This window comes from Bombyx mandarina, chromosome 28, assembly GCF_030267445.1.
Source record: "Bombyx mandarina strain Sakado chromosome 28, ASM3026744v2".
Lineage (NCBI taxonomy): Eukaryota > Metazoa > Arthropoda > Insecta > Lepidoptera > Bombycidae > Bombyx > Bombyx mandarina.
The window spans coordinates 1,778,982-1,797,003 of record NC_143233.1 but is presented as its reverse complement, the minus strand read 5'-3'; the positions used below and the strand labels follow the sequence as shown (position 1 = coordinate 1,797,003).

Below are 18,022 nucleotides of genomic sequence, written 5' to 3'. Positions count from 1 at the left end.
AGGCCGCGTGAGCGAACACTGCATTTGCATAGGTCATGACGGGGCGTATGCAAGTTTTGTAGAGTGTCACCTTATTTCTAAGGGACCATTTACTTCCCTTGCAAATCATCGGATAGAATAGCAGAAGGACAGCTGCTCCGCGAATGCTTCTACTGAATCGGTATCGCGACTCGTTGAGAAGACCCGGCGAGAAACTTAGCGGTACTACCTAGCTATGGCTTATGGGTATAATTGCACAGAGGTTATATCTCAATCGTATTTTAATGGCTGTTCTATTTTCTCGGAATCCACGTAAGATTATCGGTAGCAATATGTATCACGGTTATGTACCTACTCAGCTCAGCACACAAATATTTAAATATTATATCACAATATGATGTTTACACAACAAGCTATCGCCTTACGAAATACGGCTTTTTTTATATGAAAAGAATTCGGTAAACAAAATCATGTTTCATTGTGTATCATGAAAGGTTTTTAGGTTATTAGTCTTAAAACAATGTTGAAGTGAATGTGCGGTTTTTTAAAATGATTAAAGCGTTGATAATTTTATTTTTGTTTGAGCGTAAGTCTTTTTTTTTTTTTATATTGGTACAACTAAGAAATTATGATCTGTAACTGTAGCTGTTAGTAACATCAGCGTACACCGTCTTCAGGTTATAATATTTGTAATATTTTATTATGGTATAATTATAGTATGGTATGTAATATGGTATTTGTGTTTATGGTAGGCAGAGATTTGACTGTGACTCTGAACGTTAACGAGCGACGGTAACCATCCAACCACCGACGCTATGACATCCTTCTTCAAACGAGGCTTGTGGAGAGTACTTAACGGTAGGCAGCAGCTTGGCTCTGCCCCTGGCATTGCTGAAGTCCATGGGCGACGGTAACCACTCACCACCAGGTGGGCCGTATGCTCGTCTGCCTACAAAGCAATAAAAAAAGAAAAAAATAAATTGTTGCTCGGGTAGTTAAATAGGCTTATGGGCCATCTAGAGTTAAATAGATACCGGAGCCCATAGTCATCATAGCATAATTTGTGATATGAGGATTCTCAATTCTATTTTGCATGTAACATCTGTCCAGTGTTTTTAGTGCGGGTTTTTTAACGTTCACGATAGCGTAAAAGTTAACTCAAATTTGTATGAAGTTGGAACAGCGCCCCTAGCGGCAAACGTAGGCAAACGTTCCAACTCCATACAAATTTGAGTTAGGTAACTTTTACGCTATCGGGAAACTTAAAAAACTCGCACTAAGCGAAAACACTGAAATCGTGAATATGGAAAGGTGCGTTTACAAAAGATATTCGGTTGGAAATGGGATATTGGAAAATGTTCACGATTGACTTCCACGGTGAAGGAATAACATCGTGTAATAAAAATGAAACCCGCAAAATTATAATTTGCGTAATTACTGGTAGGACCTCTTGTGAGTCCGCGCGGGTGGGTACCACCACCCTGCCTATTTCTGCCGTGAAGCAGTAATGCGTTTCGGTTTGAAGGGTGGGGCAGCCGTTGTAACTATACGGGAAACTTTAGAACTTGTATCTCAAGGTGGGTGGCGCATTTACGTTGTGGATGTCTATGGGCTCCAGTAACCACTTAACACCAGGTGGGCTGTGAGCTCGTCCACCCATCTAAGCAATAAAAAGAAAAAGAAAAAAAAAAATTTTCAGCGTAACCGTGGCTAGTAGGTGAGCTCACGGGGCTCAAACCTGATGACGTTACGCGAATAAAGGTACGCATTCTTTTAATCCACGAATAGTGAAAACTCGAATAACGAGCTTTTACTGTAATGTTATCCGTTAGCTAAAATTAATCGAAATAAGTGCGAATTTAATTTAAAAAAAATCCTTTTTTTTTCAATTTTTTTTATTGCCCTTGTAAGCAGACGAGCATACGGCCCACCTGATGGTGAGTGGTTACCGTCGCCCACGGACTTCAGCAATGCCAGGGGCAGAGCCAAACCGCTGCCTACCGCTAATTACTTGTCTACGTTACGTGTGTCGGATTCGAACACCGGCACCGTTGCATCGATCGATACGAATGCACCGGGCGTCTTATCCTTTAGGCCACGACGAGTTCAATGGCTCGTTACTACTATATTGGTTCGCGTTCTATTCTCGATCGTTTTTTTTTGCTTAGATGGGTGGACGAGCTCACAGCCCACCTGGTGTTAAGTGGTTATTGGAGCCCATAGACATCTACAACGTAAATGCGCCACCCACCTTGAGATATAAGTTCTAAGGTCTCAGTATAGTTACAACGGCTGCCCCACCCTTCAAACCGAAACGCATTGCTGCTTCACGACAGAAATAGGCAGGGTGGTAGTACCTACCCGTGCGGACTCACAAGAGGTCCTACCACCAATAAAATTAATAATATCATCATTCGTGACAGTTTGGACGTCATTTATGTGCTTCGCTTACCACCGACCATTAATTCACTGCAGATGAATACTCGTCTATGGCTTTAGTAAACCCAAGCTTGCTCCAATAAGAATCTAGCTTTCGATGTTGCTTGCAGTGCCTCTATTAAACAGTGTGCAGTTAGATTTAATTAATTGCGGCGTGGACCACGACCTCGAAGTGTCTACGGGTAATATTGAACTACAAAAATATCCCTGGAGCGGTATTTTATATTACATTTACAGTGAGTATGTTTTTTTTTATTTTTTTATTGCCTAGTTGTGTGGACGAGCTCTCAGTCCACCTGGTGTTAAGTGGTTACTGGAACCCATAGACATCTACAATGTAAATACGCCACACACCTTGAGATATAAGTTCTAAGGTCTCAGTATAGTTACAACGGCTGCCCCACCCTTCAAACCGAAACGCATTACAGCTTCACGGCAGAAATAGGCGGGGCGGTGGTACCTACCCGTGCGGACTCACAAGAGGTCCTACCACCAGTAAAAAGTTTTTTTCAGTCTTCAGTTTTTACAGTTTTCAGTATTTAATTGGCGGGTTCGGTAGCAATTTAAAAACAAAAACTGCTTAAGTCGTCCTCATATTTTAATTGTATAACTAAATCATCTTAGGACCTTCTCAAACAATTAATCTTTCCGGTCGCTTACTGACACACGCACGTAGAGAAGAATTGTATATAACTAAAGATGTTAAGTAAAAGATACCTTTGTCACGGCGATTTTACTTTTAATTTTTATTTCGCGGCAGATATAGGCGGTACCGCCGTGGCAACCTGTACCGGGCATTTGCATAAATTGTGATTGATGTACTCATAGCCTACCTCGTTTTAAATGGTTGCTAGTGGCCTAAGACATTTACGTCAGACCGTGCATGTGTTAGGCCTATAGGCATTATAATTGAAACTCCGACCTTAGCTCTCTAGTTGGGTAATGCGAAATTTAGATTTTTCATTTTTTAAATATGTTTTATACTTTAGGCTTCCGCCGAGGTAGAACAAAAAAAAAAAAAATCCAATTTCTCCGCTCCCGCGTTTATTATTAATTTTAGTTTATTTTTTATCCAATAGATGGCGAAGACGGAGAGACCCGTGCTGTAACTATGGTGGTCCTAATTCAAAAGGAGTTTGTGCTCGGTTCTGCGGCTGATATAGGACCTATATCGAACCGTGATTTTAGGTGAGGAAACTTTTGAAACTAATTTATAAACTCATCAATTATTTATGTGATAGATGGTAAATTTGTTAAATATATATTTCAAGTAAAAAGGTTAGTATTTTTAAAAAATTTTTTTATCACCTGTTGCTAGTAACTTTGAGGGGTTATGCAAGCTTCGCCGAACGTAAAGCTTAGGAATGACGAACACACTGAATGTAATTGGTATCTGGAATTGAGACACAGATTAGGGAGGTATATCGGGTCTAAGGCGGTATGAAGTGAGGGGCGGTAAAATTTTTAAAATGCCAAAATTTCAGAGGTGACAAAAAGTGAAGATAGTATCTTTTGAAAATGAGTTCATATAAATTTTTAGAAAAAATAATAAAAAAAATTAAATTTGAAATAAATATATTGGGCCAAAATTATTCTTAACATTAAGGATTAATAAACGGGGCCTAGGGTGCCATCAAGTCTAACTCCGTCACTGGCTATATCATGACATAAAAAAATACGAATGAAGTGAAACTTCTTTTTCGATGTATTGTGTTTTTTTCATTTTTCATCCTTAACTCAGATTGCTGTTGTAATAGGAAATGCTGTGTATAAGAGATGCGACATTCTCAACAATTTACATGTATTTTAAATTATAGATAGAAATATAAATACATAGTATAGGTATATACTATTTTTAAATACTTCATTAAAATATTGGACGCTACTCGTTGCTAACGCTCGCGCTGGCCCGTAACAGGTATAATACGCGCATGCGCTCGAGTGCCACGCACTCACTCTCGCTTTGTGTGTTTAGTACGAGTTTCTTAACATTCTCGATAGCGTAAAAGTTAAGCTAATTTTGTATGCAGTTGGAACAGCGCCCCTAGCGGCAAACTTACGTAAACTATCCCGTTCCATACAAATATGAGCTAACTTTTACGCTATCGAGAACGTTAAAAAGCTCGCACTAAGCACACTGTTTGTTTCTAGTATGGTAGCGTTAAAAGTTTAACGCAACCTTGTTGGAAGTCGCATTCCACTTCAAGAATGACGTTTATTTTATATTTTTGCAGGGAGTACTCTAGGGTCTTGCTAGGTGAGAACTGGATAGCTCCAGGACGCCGCGTCCGAAACTACGTGCTCCACCCCGAGTATGGCGACACTTACAACACGTTAGCTTTGGTCCAACTAAAAGACATCGTCCGAGACGGTGTGTAATTAAATTTATTTAACCCTTTGACTGCCTTGTAGGTCACCGGTGCCCTACGCGGCGCACTGAAGTAATCATATCGTCTTCTGTTACAAAGCGCCTGGATTGCCTAACTTTGCCATTTTTTGTTTGCTAATGTATGTTTTCGTCTTTTAGGTATTTTAGTAATAGATTCATTCTCAATGTCTTCGGATTCGTCTTTCCCATAGTCTACTAGATATACTTAAAGGCGCCAGTTAGATGGAAAAGACAAATCGACATAACTATCTCAGTGCGCCACGTAGGGCACCGGCGACCTACATATTATTACACATTTAAACCTGAAGAAACACTAAATAGACAAAATAAAACAAATCACACAACATCACTCTTCGCTTTCCCGCCAAAACGTCTCATGGTCAACGTGTTAAATGTCATTTGGATTTTATCAATTAGGTTCGAATCGAAATTTCATACGATTATAAAAATTATCGATTATATATCGAAAAATTTAACAATTATTTGTAAATTATTGTTATTACTAAAACTAAACTAAGAAGCTATGTATCGAAAATCATTGAAATTATTCAACGTTTTCAGCGAACATACGACCTGTTTGTCCACCGCCAGAGAGACTAAGGAATCCAATTTTTTACGTCGTCAAATTTGAAAATGGTAAAATATCGTATTTACAATTAACATTTGTATTACGTTTTCTATATTTTTTTCTTTTACCGTGACCTAACCTCCTACGGGGTCCTATAATGAGTACTTTTTTTAAGGAATTTTATGATCTGGTAACGAAGACCTTTAAGTCATGTCTTATTTTAATTTATATTTTATAATTTTATGAAAAAAGATAATATGGAGTGAAATGAAATGAAAAAGTCTCTATAATGAGTACTGCGATTGTTACAGAAAATACCCACAGCGCTAAAATATGGGAAAGAAATTAATCCTTTAACTGCCGTGTAGGCCACCGGTGCCCTACGCACTGAAGTAATTGTGTCGATTTCTGTTACTAAGCGCCTGGTTTACCTAACTTTGCCTTCTTTTGTTCCTTAATGTATGTTTTACTCTTTTAGGTCTCTTAAAATAGATTCATTCTCAGTATAAAAACTAAATTACACACACTAGCATGTATTTGAGACACATATATACGAGTAAACTCTTTGTTTATTGTCAAACTTTTGTTATTGCCCAAAGTCTGTTGTCAAATTAAGAAGTTAATATTGTTATCTTCGGATTCGTCTTTCCCAGAATCTACTAGGCATTCCGGCGTCTTAGTAACCGAAATCGACATAATTACTTCAGTGCGCCGCGTAGGACACCGGTGACGAAGGCAGTCAACGTGTTAAATATGAAAACCCTAGTTTTTTTTTTCTTTCTTTTTTCCTACCTATTCTAGTAAACTCGAGGGGTTATTCTAGATTCGCCGAATTAGTAGGTGAGCTCATGGGGCTCAAACCTGATGAACTAAACCCTCAGTGCGATCATCGACAAATAATAGTGGGTGTAATGTAGATAGCCGTGAAGGCTTAAACACAAACTGTAAAAGTAAAAAACTGCATATTATTTACATTGAACTGATTTTTCAATGTAAAGGCGCGAAAATTTTCAATTAAACAGAACGCGTAATTAGCGCGCGTCAGAGCGCTACGCTATGACGCCGGGATGTGTTGTACTACTACGGTAACATACCGTCAAACAGCGTTATGAGCGCTATAGCGCGGCGTTAGTTTAGCGCCCTGACGCGCGCTAAGCACGCGTTCTGTTTGACGAAGGCTTAACAGCCCATTGAGTTTCTCGCCGGATCTTCTCAGTGGGTCGCGTTTCCGATCCGGTGGTAGATTCTGCGGAAGCACGGCTCTTGCTAGGGTTCGTGTTAGTAACGTCGTCGGGTTTGAGCCCCGTGAGTTCACCTACTAGTTAAGGTTCCGCTGATATAGCCTCTCAAGGCTATCAGCTTAGGTAGGAAAAAAAAATCAATCTAGCAATATTCACAATTCGAATACGCGTTTCGTATTAATCTAATTCCATTGAATTCCGCTTATCTTCAGATTACACAAATCTCGAAAAGAAGATGATACAAGTCGAACACATACCAGGGAATTGGTGCAAAGAGTTTTATGTCAAAGCTAACGTGAGTTACTTTTTTAATACGCTTTTATTAGCTTCAGACGTATGTATGTATGTAACGGAATCTTTGAACATGATTTTGACCCCCTTCAAAACGTCTTATTAACTCGAAATTTGGTATACTTACTTATTAAGGAGCATAAGTCAATATTAAAAAAAAAATTAAAAAAAAATTGAAAAAATTGAAATTCATGATTTTGTTTGTAAAAAAAAGCGTTATTTTAATTAAGTAATTAATAAAAAAAAAAATTTGTGGCCTAGATGGGTGGACGTCCTCACAGCCCACCTGCTGTTAAGTGGTTACTGGAGCCCATAGATATCTAAGACGTAAATGCGCCACCCACCTTGAGAAGTTCTAAAGGTCTCAAGTATAGTTACAACGGCTGCCTCGCCCTTCAAACCGAAACGCATTACCGCTTCACGGCAGAAATAGGCAGGGTGGTGGTACGTACCCGTGCGGACTCACAAGAGATCCTACCACCAGTAATTACGCAAATTATAATTTTGCGGGTTTCATTTTTATTACACGATGTTATTCCTTTACCGTGGAAGTCAACCGTGAACATTTGTAACTTGTAAATAATTGTAAATAGGTTAAACATGTCTAAACCAACAGTTGTATAGCCTGAAGATGCGTCCACCACACGTGGCCTGTGTCGTTTCTTTGGACGATAAATATCCTTGCGTTTGGAACGCTGGTTCAGCCTTAGTCTCTAGAGACGTTTGGGGGAGATGGCAGTTGGTAAGAGGATTTTCAATATGCAAGGGATTGGCTTGAACACGACTTCTAGTAGATACTGTAGTTTTTGTTTCTTCCTTCTGTCTATAGAGGGTAGAACTAAGGAGTACAATCAAGTTAGTGTTTCTTCGGGTTTAAATGTGTAATAACGGTGGTTTATTAACTGTTTAATATCTGTGAAAGTGCAAAAATGTGGGAAAATGAAACAAAGCCACTGGACGTAACTTCTCGGGATCCTCCAAAAAGTCCACTGAAAAAATCTCAATAAATGACTACCATTTTACTGAGATTATATATTTCATCTCATATCATCACATCTCATTTTATTTAATTTCATACCAGTTGATTAATGTCCCAAATTAATCATTTTCATTTCATTTCATTTCACTCTATATTATCATTTTTCATAAAATTAAGAAATATATTAAAATAAGACACGACTTAAAGGTCTTAGTTACCACGTCATAAAATCCCTTAAGAAAATCAGTATATTAAAAAGTATCTGCTGAAAGAGAGCCAATTAAAGTGGAAACCCATAATAGCAAGTGGAAAAATTAAAAAGACAGCGCCTTAAAATACCACACTTCACTTCAATTCAGTACATTTCACTCTGCGTAAAACTGGTATATTCGTATAAATTTCGCTTCCTACATTAGCGCTAATTCGATGTGCCTTCCAATAATAAATTGCTGTTTACAAGTGGACACTTTTTAAACTTGTCCCCCATAGAAGATGTTACTCCTTAATCCTATCCTCCATGCTTCTGTTTGACACAATCGTTACATTTTCCATTTGACATTGACCTTTTTCTAATTGACGTTTCTTGTCTGTTTGACACTCACAGATAACTCAATGTAGCGAGTAGGCACAGATTATAGAAACGACTAATTCCTGGTAGATTTGAATAAACTAAAACTAAAAATTACCTAATAAAGTACTCTATTGTATGTATATGTAATACACAAATTGAAAAAGCCTATATTGTAAACTTGAAAGTTTCGTATAGTGTGTGGAATATTTTGATTTCACTTATGCACGGGGAAACGTAGTCAGCTTGTTGATCGGAATACAGCCACACCTGTTAAGACGTAAGGTCGTGTATGCAGTAACTAAACGGGTAACAATTTAAGAATGCGACACAAAGGATCTTTTTTTTATTGCTTACGTGCATGGACGACTCACATCCCACCTGGTGACCCATGGTTACTGGAGCCCGTAGACATCTACAACGTAAATGCCGCCACCCACCCTGAGATATAAGTTCTAAGGTCTCAGTATAGTTACAACGGCTGCCCACCCTTCAAACCGAAACGCATTACTGGTTCACAGCAGAATTAGGTGGGGTGGTGGTACCTACCCGTGCGGACTCACAAGAGGTCCTACCACCAGTAATCATATTTAGACTAAAACGATAATCAAATGCTATTTTGAAATTTTAAAGATTTATGATCTTAGGTGGATACGGGAGTCCATAGACATAACACGACAAAGTGAATTTTGCCGCCCAACTTGAGACATGAGGCCTCAATAGTATTGTAAGAGAGCTGTACTGCAATGCGTTGCTTTGATTTCCCCTCGTCTGTGCTTAGTAAGCGACCGGTCCTTTATTTTAACAACAGTTAGGCCTAGGAGTAAGAGGACCAGGGTGCGGTGCGCCGTCCAGGTTTTTGGATATCATGAGCTATGACCCTTGGATACGGTCCAGCCTCGCCAAGTTCCAGCGCATCACAATTTCGGAGATAACCCGACAGAAATATGTATTGCGTAGTGAGTTATTTACTTTAGCTCGTTCTTCTATCTTTATAGTTCTTGATGAGTGATTGAACACACAGCCAATAACCTTTTAAGTACTTACCGAAGGCCATAGGCATTACACAAGACGTCGAATTATTAACACTACGGTACGGTAACCGTACTCGTCGAACTCGGCAAAGAGTTCGACGTGCAACCTAGCCCATGCATCAGCCCGCTAAGTTTCTCGCCGGATCTTCTCAGCGGGTCGCGATTCCGATCCGGTAGTAGATTCATTCGCGAAGCAGCTACTCTTGAGTTGTTAGGTCTCCTTTAGAGGCGCCCAGGTAGCTGTTAGCAAATCCCACCCCTCCTGGCTGAGCCTTGCTCACCCACTTGCCCTGGTGAAACTGGAAAGGCCTCCGGGCCACAAGTAATACTTCAATCACAAAAAAAAACTACGGTAGAATAATTTATCGTACCCTTGAAACTGGAACGATTGATAGCTTAGTGGCATAAAGAACCATAATGGTAACGCCTACCCGTCCGGACTTGTGACCTGTCCTACCAACACGTCACAGATCAGTAATTTCTAAGATTATCTTGAATTTTAACCACAATTAAAATTATTAATGGTTAATTTCGCGTGTTTTAAAACCTGCCCGGAAGATTGCGAGGTTGAAGTGGCGGTGGGCATGTTGCTTAAAAGTCCTCGAGTGGTGAACGCTCACCGGAAATCGTGGAGTAGTTTGGCTTCCCAAGAGTTGAGCCGACGATCTGCTAAAGGGGCCATCCATAAATTACGTCACACGAATTTTAGGACTTTTGAACCGCTCCCCCGTCCTTGTCACAGGTTGTCACATTTTTATAACCTAAACCCCCCCTCCCCCCCCTCGAATTTGACGCACACATTTTTTCAATTTATGCTTGTAAGTTAAATTATAAGTTAAATGACGTTGCATGAGAAATAATCTCCTAGCGAGAATGCTAAATTATTAATAACTATAGTTCAAGTTCGCAGATTTTAAAGTTTTTTATTCACATCTAAGCTTCGCGTTTTAATATTTTTGACCCCCCATGTACCTTATCACACTATGTCACATTTCGGTGATACCCCATCAACGTGTGACGTAATTTATGGATGACCCCAAAGATCGCGGACTCTAGGCGCAGTCTGCACAAGACTGGCCACTGTGGCGAACCTTAGGGAAGACCTATGTCCCGCAATGGATAACAATAACTTTCTTCTAAAACTACAATTAAACGAGCCGCTTCTAATTAATCAGTGACTTGACTGATGTGAATAGGCGACGGCGGCACGGCCTACCAGAGATTCGGGGACTGTGATGAGGAGGAAACCCACAACCTCATATTCCGAGAGGTCATCGTCCTGAGAACGGACAATAACCAATACCAATACCTGACCTATAACGTAAGTATTAAACTTCATTGCACCTACCACTATTCACTCTGCACTACCTTTGGTTGACTGGTAGAGAATGCCTTAGGCATTAAGTCCGCAAATGTAAATTTTACATGAAGTGTAATCTCTATACATAAAAATGAATTGCTGTTCGTTAGTCTCGTTAAAACTCGAGAACGGCTGGACCGATTTGACTAATTTTGGTTTTGAATTATTTGTGGAAGCCCAGAGAAGGTTTAAAAGGTAGATAAATGAATGAAAATGTTTGGAATTAAATAAAAATAACAATTTTGTTTTTCCTTTGATGTGTCCCCCGTCGGACGGGGATTCCTTTTGTTTGTTTTAAGTTTATTTTATACAAAAGTTTAGGTCTTTTGTTTATCGATTGAGGCACTACGAAGTCTGCCGGGTCAGCTAGTAAAAAAAAGGTATTCTACTAGCACCATACGACCATGGAAAGTACGTGAACATACTGATGTTTTTTTTTTTTATTGCCTAGGTGTGTGGACGAGCTCACAGCCCACCTGGTGTTAAGTGTTTACTGGAACCCATAGACAATCTACAACGTAAATGCGCCACACACCTTGAGATATAAGTTCTAAGGTCTCAGTATAGTTACAACGGCTGCCCCACCCTTCAAGCCGAAACGCATTACTGCTTCACGGCAGAAATAGGCGGGGTGGTGGTACCCACCCGCGCGGACTCACAAGAGGTCCTACCACCAGTAAAAGTCTGCAGCCTCTGGTAACTAAACTCAAAGTGTATCATGAGCTCGGCCACCCATCTGGGCAATAGAAAGAGACAATTTACACAAAAAGTTGCGGAAACTAAACAGGAACTCAGCTCTGATGGCGGCTTTTATGATGATATGATATGTATATCATCATATGATATGTATTGTGTATGTTTCTATTGGCCTTGAGAGGCCATTCTTAGCGTAGCCCTAACAAGTAGGTGAGCTCACGGGGTCCAAACCTGACGACGTTGCTAGCACTAACCCTAGCAAGGACAGTGCTTCACAGAATCTACTACCGGAACGGAAACGCGACCCACTGCGAAAATCAAGCGAGAAACTAAACGGGGTGTGCATTTCACAGAGAATCGATCCGATGAACTGTTAACATAGCCCTTTTCCTAAAGAAGTCGTGACATGTGATTTAGATATTTAAAAAAAAAAACACACAGAGAACCGGCGACGCTGATTATATTCCAATTTTGTTTTATCATAATTTATCTTTACGAGGGCTCAATTAAATCGGATTTAACTGTATAATTCTGCTTAACGCGGCGCGACGACTTATCTAATAATTAATTAATGGACACGTGTTTATTGGCCGGGTAAGCCCTTGATACCGAATTGTGACGTTGACGTCATGAGGTTCGTCGTGAATAATGTGTGTTTAAGATTTTTATAACGCGCTCTAACTTTAAGAATGGGTTAAATTTGTTTGGGCGCATCTGTCGGGTGCAAACTTCTTATTGTTCAAATGAAAGGAATAAGGTAGCAGTTTTGACCAAACCAACGTTGGCGCATGTCTAACATCATCCTCCTGCCCAGGGCCGGATTTAAACTTAATGCCGCCCCTAGGCATCGGAAAAAAATCCGCCCCAATACTGGAATATTACCTAAACTTATGGTTTATATATTTTATTTTTCAAAATTAAAATAATGAATTTATTGCGGAAACGCAATTATGCATTTATGTTATATATTCCAAAAAATATAAATAAATATTTATTTTCTAACAATTATAAATTTTGACTAAGGGCGACTCATAATTATATTACATCAAAAAAAAAACTAATTAAATTTCTTTAATTAAAGAAAATAGAAAAATCGATTAATATTTTATATCTCCAAGGAAATAAATTGATTAAATCATTTTGATTATTAATTTTGACCAAAAGTGCCAAGATTATAATTCACAAATAACGGATGAATTGAATTTATTCAATTATCAATTAAAAAGAACATTATTAATTATTAGAATTAATTAATTATATTGAGCAATCTTGATAAGATTTAAAAAAAAATTACGTTCCTAATTTTGCCGCCCTGGACACTTCCCCGACTGCCCCCAGTGTAAATCCACCGCTGCTCCTACCCTTCTCCCAGTCACCTGGGGTCGGCGCAACATGTTTTCTCCTTCCATACTCTATCATATACCATTTAACGGCCGTCTGGTGTAGTGGTAAGTGACATGGTCACTACACAAGGGGGTCGCGGGTTCGAATCCCGTCAAAGGAAGATATTTGTATGATAAATATAAATGTCTTTTCCAGGGTTATGGATGTATATTAAATGTATGTATGTGTATAATAAAAATATTACATTTATTTCCGTTATATGGTACCCGTAACACAAGTTCTTTACGAACTTATCACGGGACCAGTTAACGTGGCGTGATTGTTAGTAAATATTTATTATTATTATTATTATTTCTTCGCTCACTCCCCTCTTATACATATCGTCTTTCACGCAATCCATCCATTTCTTCTTAGGTCTACCTCTTCCTCTATATGCTTCCACATTCATAGTTATCAATCGCAACATTCGCATCTCTGCTGCATGCGAATGGAGCATGTCTAACGTCTATATCGCTACTACGACTCGCTTATGTACAATCGCCGAAAAACCCTCCATCACGGCAATCACTTTATTTATTTGTAATCAAGTTACAATGTTACTTTCTTGATAATAATAGATGATCCGAGATGCTTAGTGTATTCTTTGAAACGGAGCGAAAATGTGAGATTCAGTCGCTCAAATCCCATACCTATTAAATGTAAATTACTGGTGGTAGGACTTCTCGTGAGTCCGAACGGGTAGGTACCACCACTACCACCACCCGGCCTACTTCTGCCGTGAAGCAGTAATGCGTTTCGGTTTGAAGGGTGGGGCAGCCATTGTAACTTGAGACCTTAGAACTTAATCTAAAAGTGGGTGGCGCATTTACGTTGTGGATGTCTATGGGCTCCAGTAACCACTTAACACCAGGTGGGCTGTGAGCTCGGCCACCCATCTAAGAAATAAATAAAAAAGGGTGCGTGTACCCGCGCGGACTCACAAGATCTTTTACCACCAGTAATTACACAAATTAGAATTTTGCGAATTTGATTTATATTACACGATTTTATGTCTTCACCGTGGAAGTCAATCGTGAACATTTGTTGAGTACGTATTTCATTAGAAAAATTGGTATTCGGCCTGGGATTCGAACACCGGTGCATCGCTCAACACGAATGCACCGGACGTCTTATCCTTTAGGCCACGACGACTTCAAAGAATAAGAAAACAGTGTCATGCCGGCTATCAGAGTGTGGACCATTTGTAGCGACGCCGAAGTCAAAGAGACAATAAACCACTAGCCTAATCTGGAAGGAATTTACTAAGTAATGTCTGAATACTCGAAGTTTGAAGAATATACGAGTACATACATAACTTTTATCGCAAGGCGAGAGATAAACACAAAAATAGTGGGACAGTTGTTTTTTTGGTGAACATTTACTAATTACGTATTTCATTAAAAAACTTGGTACCAATACCGTCTTTACCATAAGGGCACACGGGGCCCGTGCCCAGGGCCCCCATTCTCAGGGGGCCCCGAAAGACCGACAATTTCTTTCACACGCTTATTCTCAAAACATTTTTGTCGGGCACATTACACTTTTTTCACAAATCGGTAATCAGAAGGTATTTACAAGGCATATAGGTACTATACCTATAATAGAAGATTTTGCTCAATAGACATCCCGAAAGAAACCGTTATCGAAATCGTAACCAAAAAACCTGCATTCTAATATCATTAATGACATATTATATCATACTGTATTTGATTACATAAATGGTCATACTCAGTAAAAAAATGTTATTATAATTCGCTTTTTTACTTTCCAAAAGGGCCTCAAATTCTTGTGTGCCCATCCTAGTTTAAGACGTCCCTGCTTGGTACCTGTAGGTATGCGGGATTCGAACACTGGCACAGTTGCATCGCTCGATACGAATGCACCGGGCGTCTTATCCTTTAGGCCACGACGACTTCAAGCTAAATAAATGTATAATCCTACTAATATTTTAAACCTGAAATTCAAGTTTGTAAGAATGTATGGATGTATATTTGTTACTCTTTCACGCAAAAACCATTGGATGGGTTTTAATGAAACTTTACAATAATATAGCTTACACATCAGAATAATACATAGGCTATAGTTTATAAAGATATTGTGTGAATTATCCAAAATATAACGATAAGTGTCAAGTAAGTACGAAAAAATCAGCTATTTGTGAGTTTTTCTGGCGTGCGCTGCAAAAACCGTTGAGAGTTACACGTATATAAAATGTATAATGGAAATGTTTATCTTAAATAGCCCAATAAAAAGCACGCGACAGCATTTATCTATCTTTTACGTGTAAGCCATAATCGCCAAAATAGTGAACCTTATTAACTGCAATAAAAGTTGATAACTCATTTGTAACGTATAATGTATAATAGAAATGTTGATATTAAATAGCCCAATAAAAAGCACGCGACAGCATTTATCTATCTTTTACGTGTAAGCCTTAATCGCCAAAATAGTGAACCTTATTAACTGCAATAAAAGTTGATAACTTATTTGTAACGCACATTTGGTAGTAACAAACCGAGTACGCGATATTATGAAAGATTAGCTGAGTTCCGCGATGTTACCCGCGGTTATTGTCGTACTGCGGATGACGCCGCGGGGCGAAGCTAGTCCAAAGAAAGTAGTCTAAGTTATTCCTTATATCATCAGCTACCTATCAGTGAATGTCCCGTCAAAATCGGTCCAGCCGTTCCAGAGATCAGCCGGAACAGACAGACAGACAGACAAAAACTGTAAAAAATGTTATTTTTGTGTATGTACCGTATTCATATGCATGTAGTAATAATTGTAAATAGACATGCTTTAACAAAAACCGACTTCAAATAGAAAAAAAAATATATTCCAAAACAAATTAATATACACTAAAAACATTAATCATCGAAATCGGTTGGCGTGATATTGAGTTATTGAGTTATTCATCTATTTGTCGCGCACGTACTTAATGCAAATTTAAGACTTATATGGTTTTCTCATGGATGCCATTATCAGAACTGAACTAAATTGAAATGGGACCACACAGGGAGCCATCAGCTTTCTAACAAAAAAAGAATCATCAACATCGATTCACCCAGTCAAAAGTTATGAGGTACAAGCATAAAAAAAATACAGTCGAATTGAGAACCTTCTCCTTTGTTGAAGTCGGTTAAAAGCGGTTATTTCATTATTACATACAGACACTCCAATTTTATTTATAAATATGTATAGATGAAGAAAGAAAATCGTATAAGTTCAATAATAAATTAGAGGACCCGAAGCGAGGCCAGGATGAGTAGCTAGTTTTATACAAAAAAAAAAAAAAAATGCCCTTGTAGGCAGACGAGCATACGGCCCACCTGATAGTGAGTGGTTACCGTCGCCCATGGACTTCAGCAATGCCAGGGGCAGAGCCAAGCCGCTGCCTACCATGTAATAAAACATACTTGTTCCAGTTGACACTGATGAACAACGTGAACTATAGATGTCTGACGCTCGAGCTGGTAAACGCGTCCGGAACTTCAGAGATGAGGGTCACCCACCACTCCCGCAGGTACACGCACGGACCCGCGTGCTACACTTATAGAGGTAAGGTTCTCATTAGGGTACATGAGCGGATAAGCGCAGCCACACATATCAATTTTTTCTTGGTGGTAGGACCTCTTGTGAGTTCGCACGGGTAGGTACCACCGCCCTGCCTATTTCTGCCGTGAAGCAGTAATGCGTTTCGGTTTGAAGGGCGGGGCAGCCGTTGTAACTATACTTGAGACCTTAGAACTTATATCTCAAGGTGGGTGGCGCATTTACGTCGTAGATATCTATGGGCTCCAGTAACCACTGAACACCAGGTGGACTGTGAGCTCGTCCAACCATATAAGCAATAAAATAAAAAATTCAACCAAACGTCTTTCCCAGGGACCATATTCGATATATCAGTATACATAATGTTCTCGGACAAGTGCGTCTTCCAAATGTATATATGGGGCGACGAACAAAACATGGTTCTGCTCGACAAACAAAAGTGGAAATGGGAGGAGGGCACCTATTACGAGGACTTCACGATGAGCCGCGTCGAATACAGGGGTCAGACTTACATGACCGATTTCGGTTACGAGCCCTTGGACTACAAGATGTGGATACCGGAATACGATGTTTGGACTACGACAGAGTTCGATAACAGCAGCTGGTCGAGCACAACGCCGCCTCCCTCCAAGGAATCCGGTGAGTCTTGGGGACAGGACGAGTGGCCTCGCGGCTGGTACCAGCCCATGGGAGTTTATAATGGGGGGAGTTCCGTGTAATGTTAAATGAATAGATCCAAGCTGTATTTGATACCGCGTCTTTACCGGTGATATGATTGTTTATGTGTTCTCGGTCAGGAGGCGCACAATTCGCACAGATGGTCGAGTACCGTCCCACCGTCGGTTCGACAACCACGACTACGACGAAAAAGAAATTCAAAAGGAAAACGACAACCACCAAACCGACTACCAAGCCACCAACCAACTCGACCTTACCAGCAAGCAACTCGACCTCACCATCAACCAACTCGACCTCACCGAAAAAACCTTAAATTGTAACGAAGCGGATCTGGACCTTCGTCCTGCGCGACCACGGGCTAGATATTAAAGAAAATACGCTTTTATCCAGTCTTTATTTTTCTTTTGCCTTTATTAAATAAATACCTTATTACCAGAAGGTAACATAAATAAAAAAAGCTTTATTGAATAGTTTAGGGGAAAAAAAAATTGAATTTCAAATTCGCTTTTTTTCCCTTCCTAAGCTGATAGCCTTGAGAGGCTATTTCAGCGTAACCTTAACTAGTAGGTGAGCTCACGGGGCTCAAACCTGACGACGTTGCTATCACGAACTCTAGCAAGAGCCGCGCTTCGCAGAATCTATCACCGGATCGGAAACGCGGCCCATTGAGAAGATCCGGCGAGAAACTCAGTGGGCTGTGTCTGTGGGTTAATTTACTCGTCGAGCCCTTCGTCTCAAGCGATAGGGTCGACGAGAGCGATGACCGGCGCTTGAGGTACCTAAAAGCACGTGAGTACGTATTTCATTAGAAAAATTGGTACCCGCCTGGATTCGAACACCGGTGCATCGCTTCAACACAAATGCA

At 39.8% G+C, this 18,022-nt stretch overlaps 1 protein-coding gene across 2 annotated transcripts; it reads left to right on the top strand.

The window, feature by feature from the left end:
* The first annotated feature begins 1,860 nt into the window (after positions 1-1,860).
* Positions 1,861-17,542, top strand: LOC114240961 (uncharacterized). 2 transcript variants are annotated; one of them, XM_089739134.1, is made up of 11 exons: positions 1,861-2,654; positions 3,498-3,606; positions 4,653-4,789; positions 5,369-5,443; positions 6,829-6,911; positions 7,524-7,649; positions 9,266-9,413; positions 10,685-10,809; positions 16,353-16,485; positions 16,813-17,118; positions 17,277-17,542. In XM_089739134.1, exons 1-11 carry the CDS (start codon positions 2,516-2,518, stop codon positions 17,468-17,470), a joined length of 1,575 nt encoding a protein of 524 aa, XP_089595260.1. In that variant the 5' UTR covers positions 1,861-2,515; the 3' UTR covers positions 17,471-17,542. The 2 variants fall into 2 exon arrangements, with proteins under 2 accessions (XP_089595260.1, XP_089595261.1); XM_089739135.1 differs by lacking the exon at positions 7,524-7,649.
* The last annotated feature ends 480 nt before the right edge of the window (positions 17,543-18,022 follow it).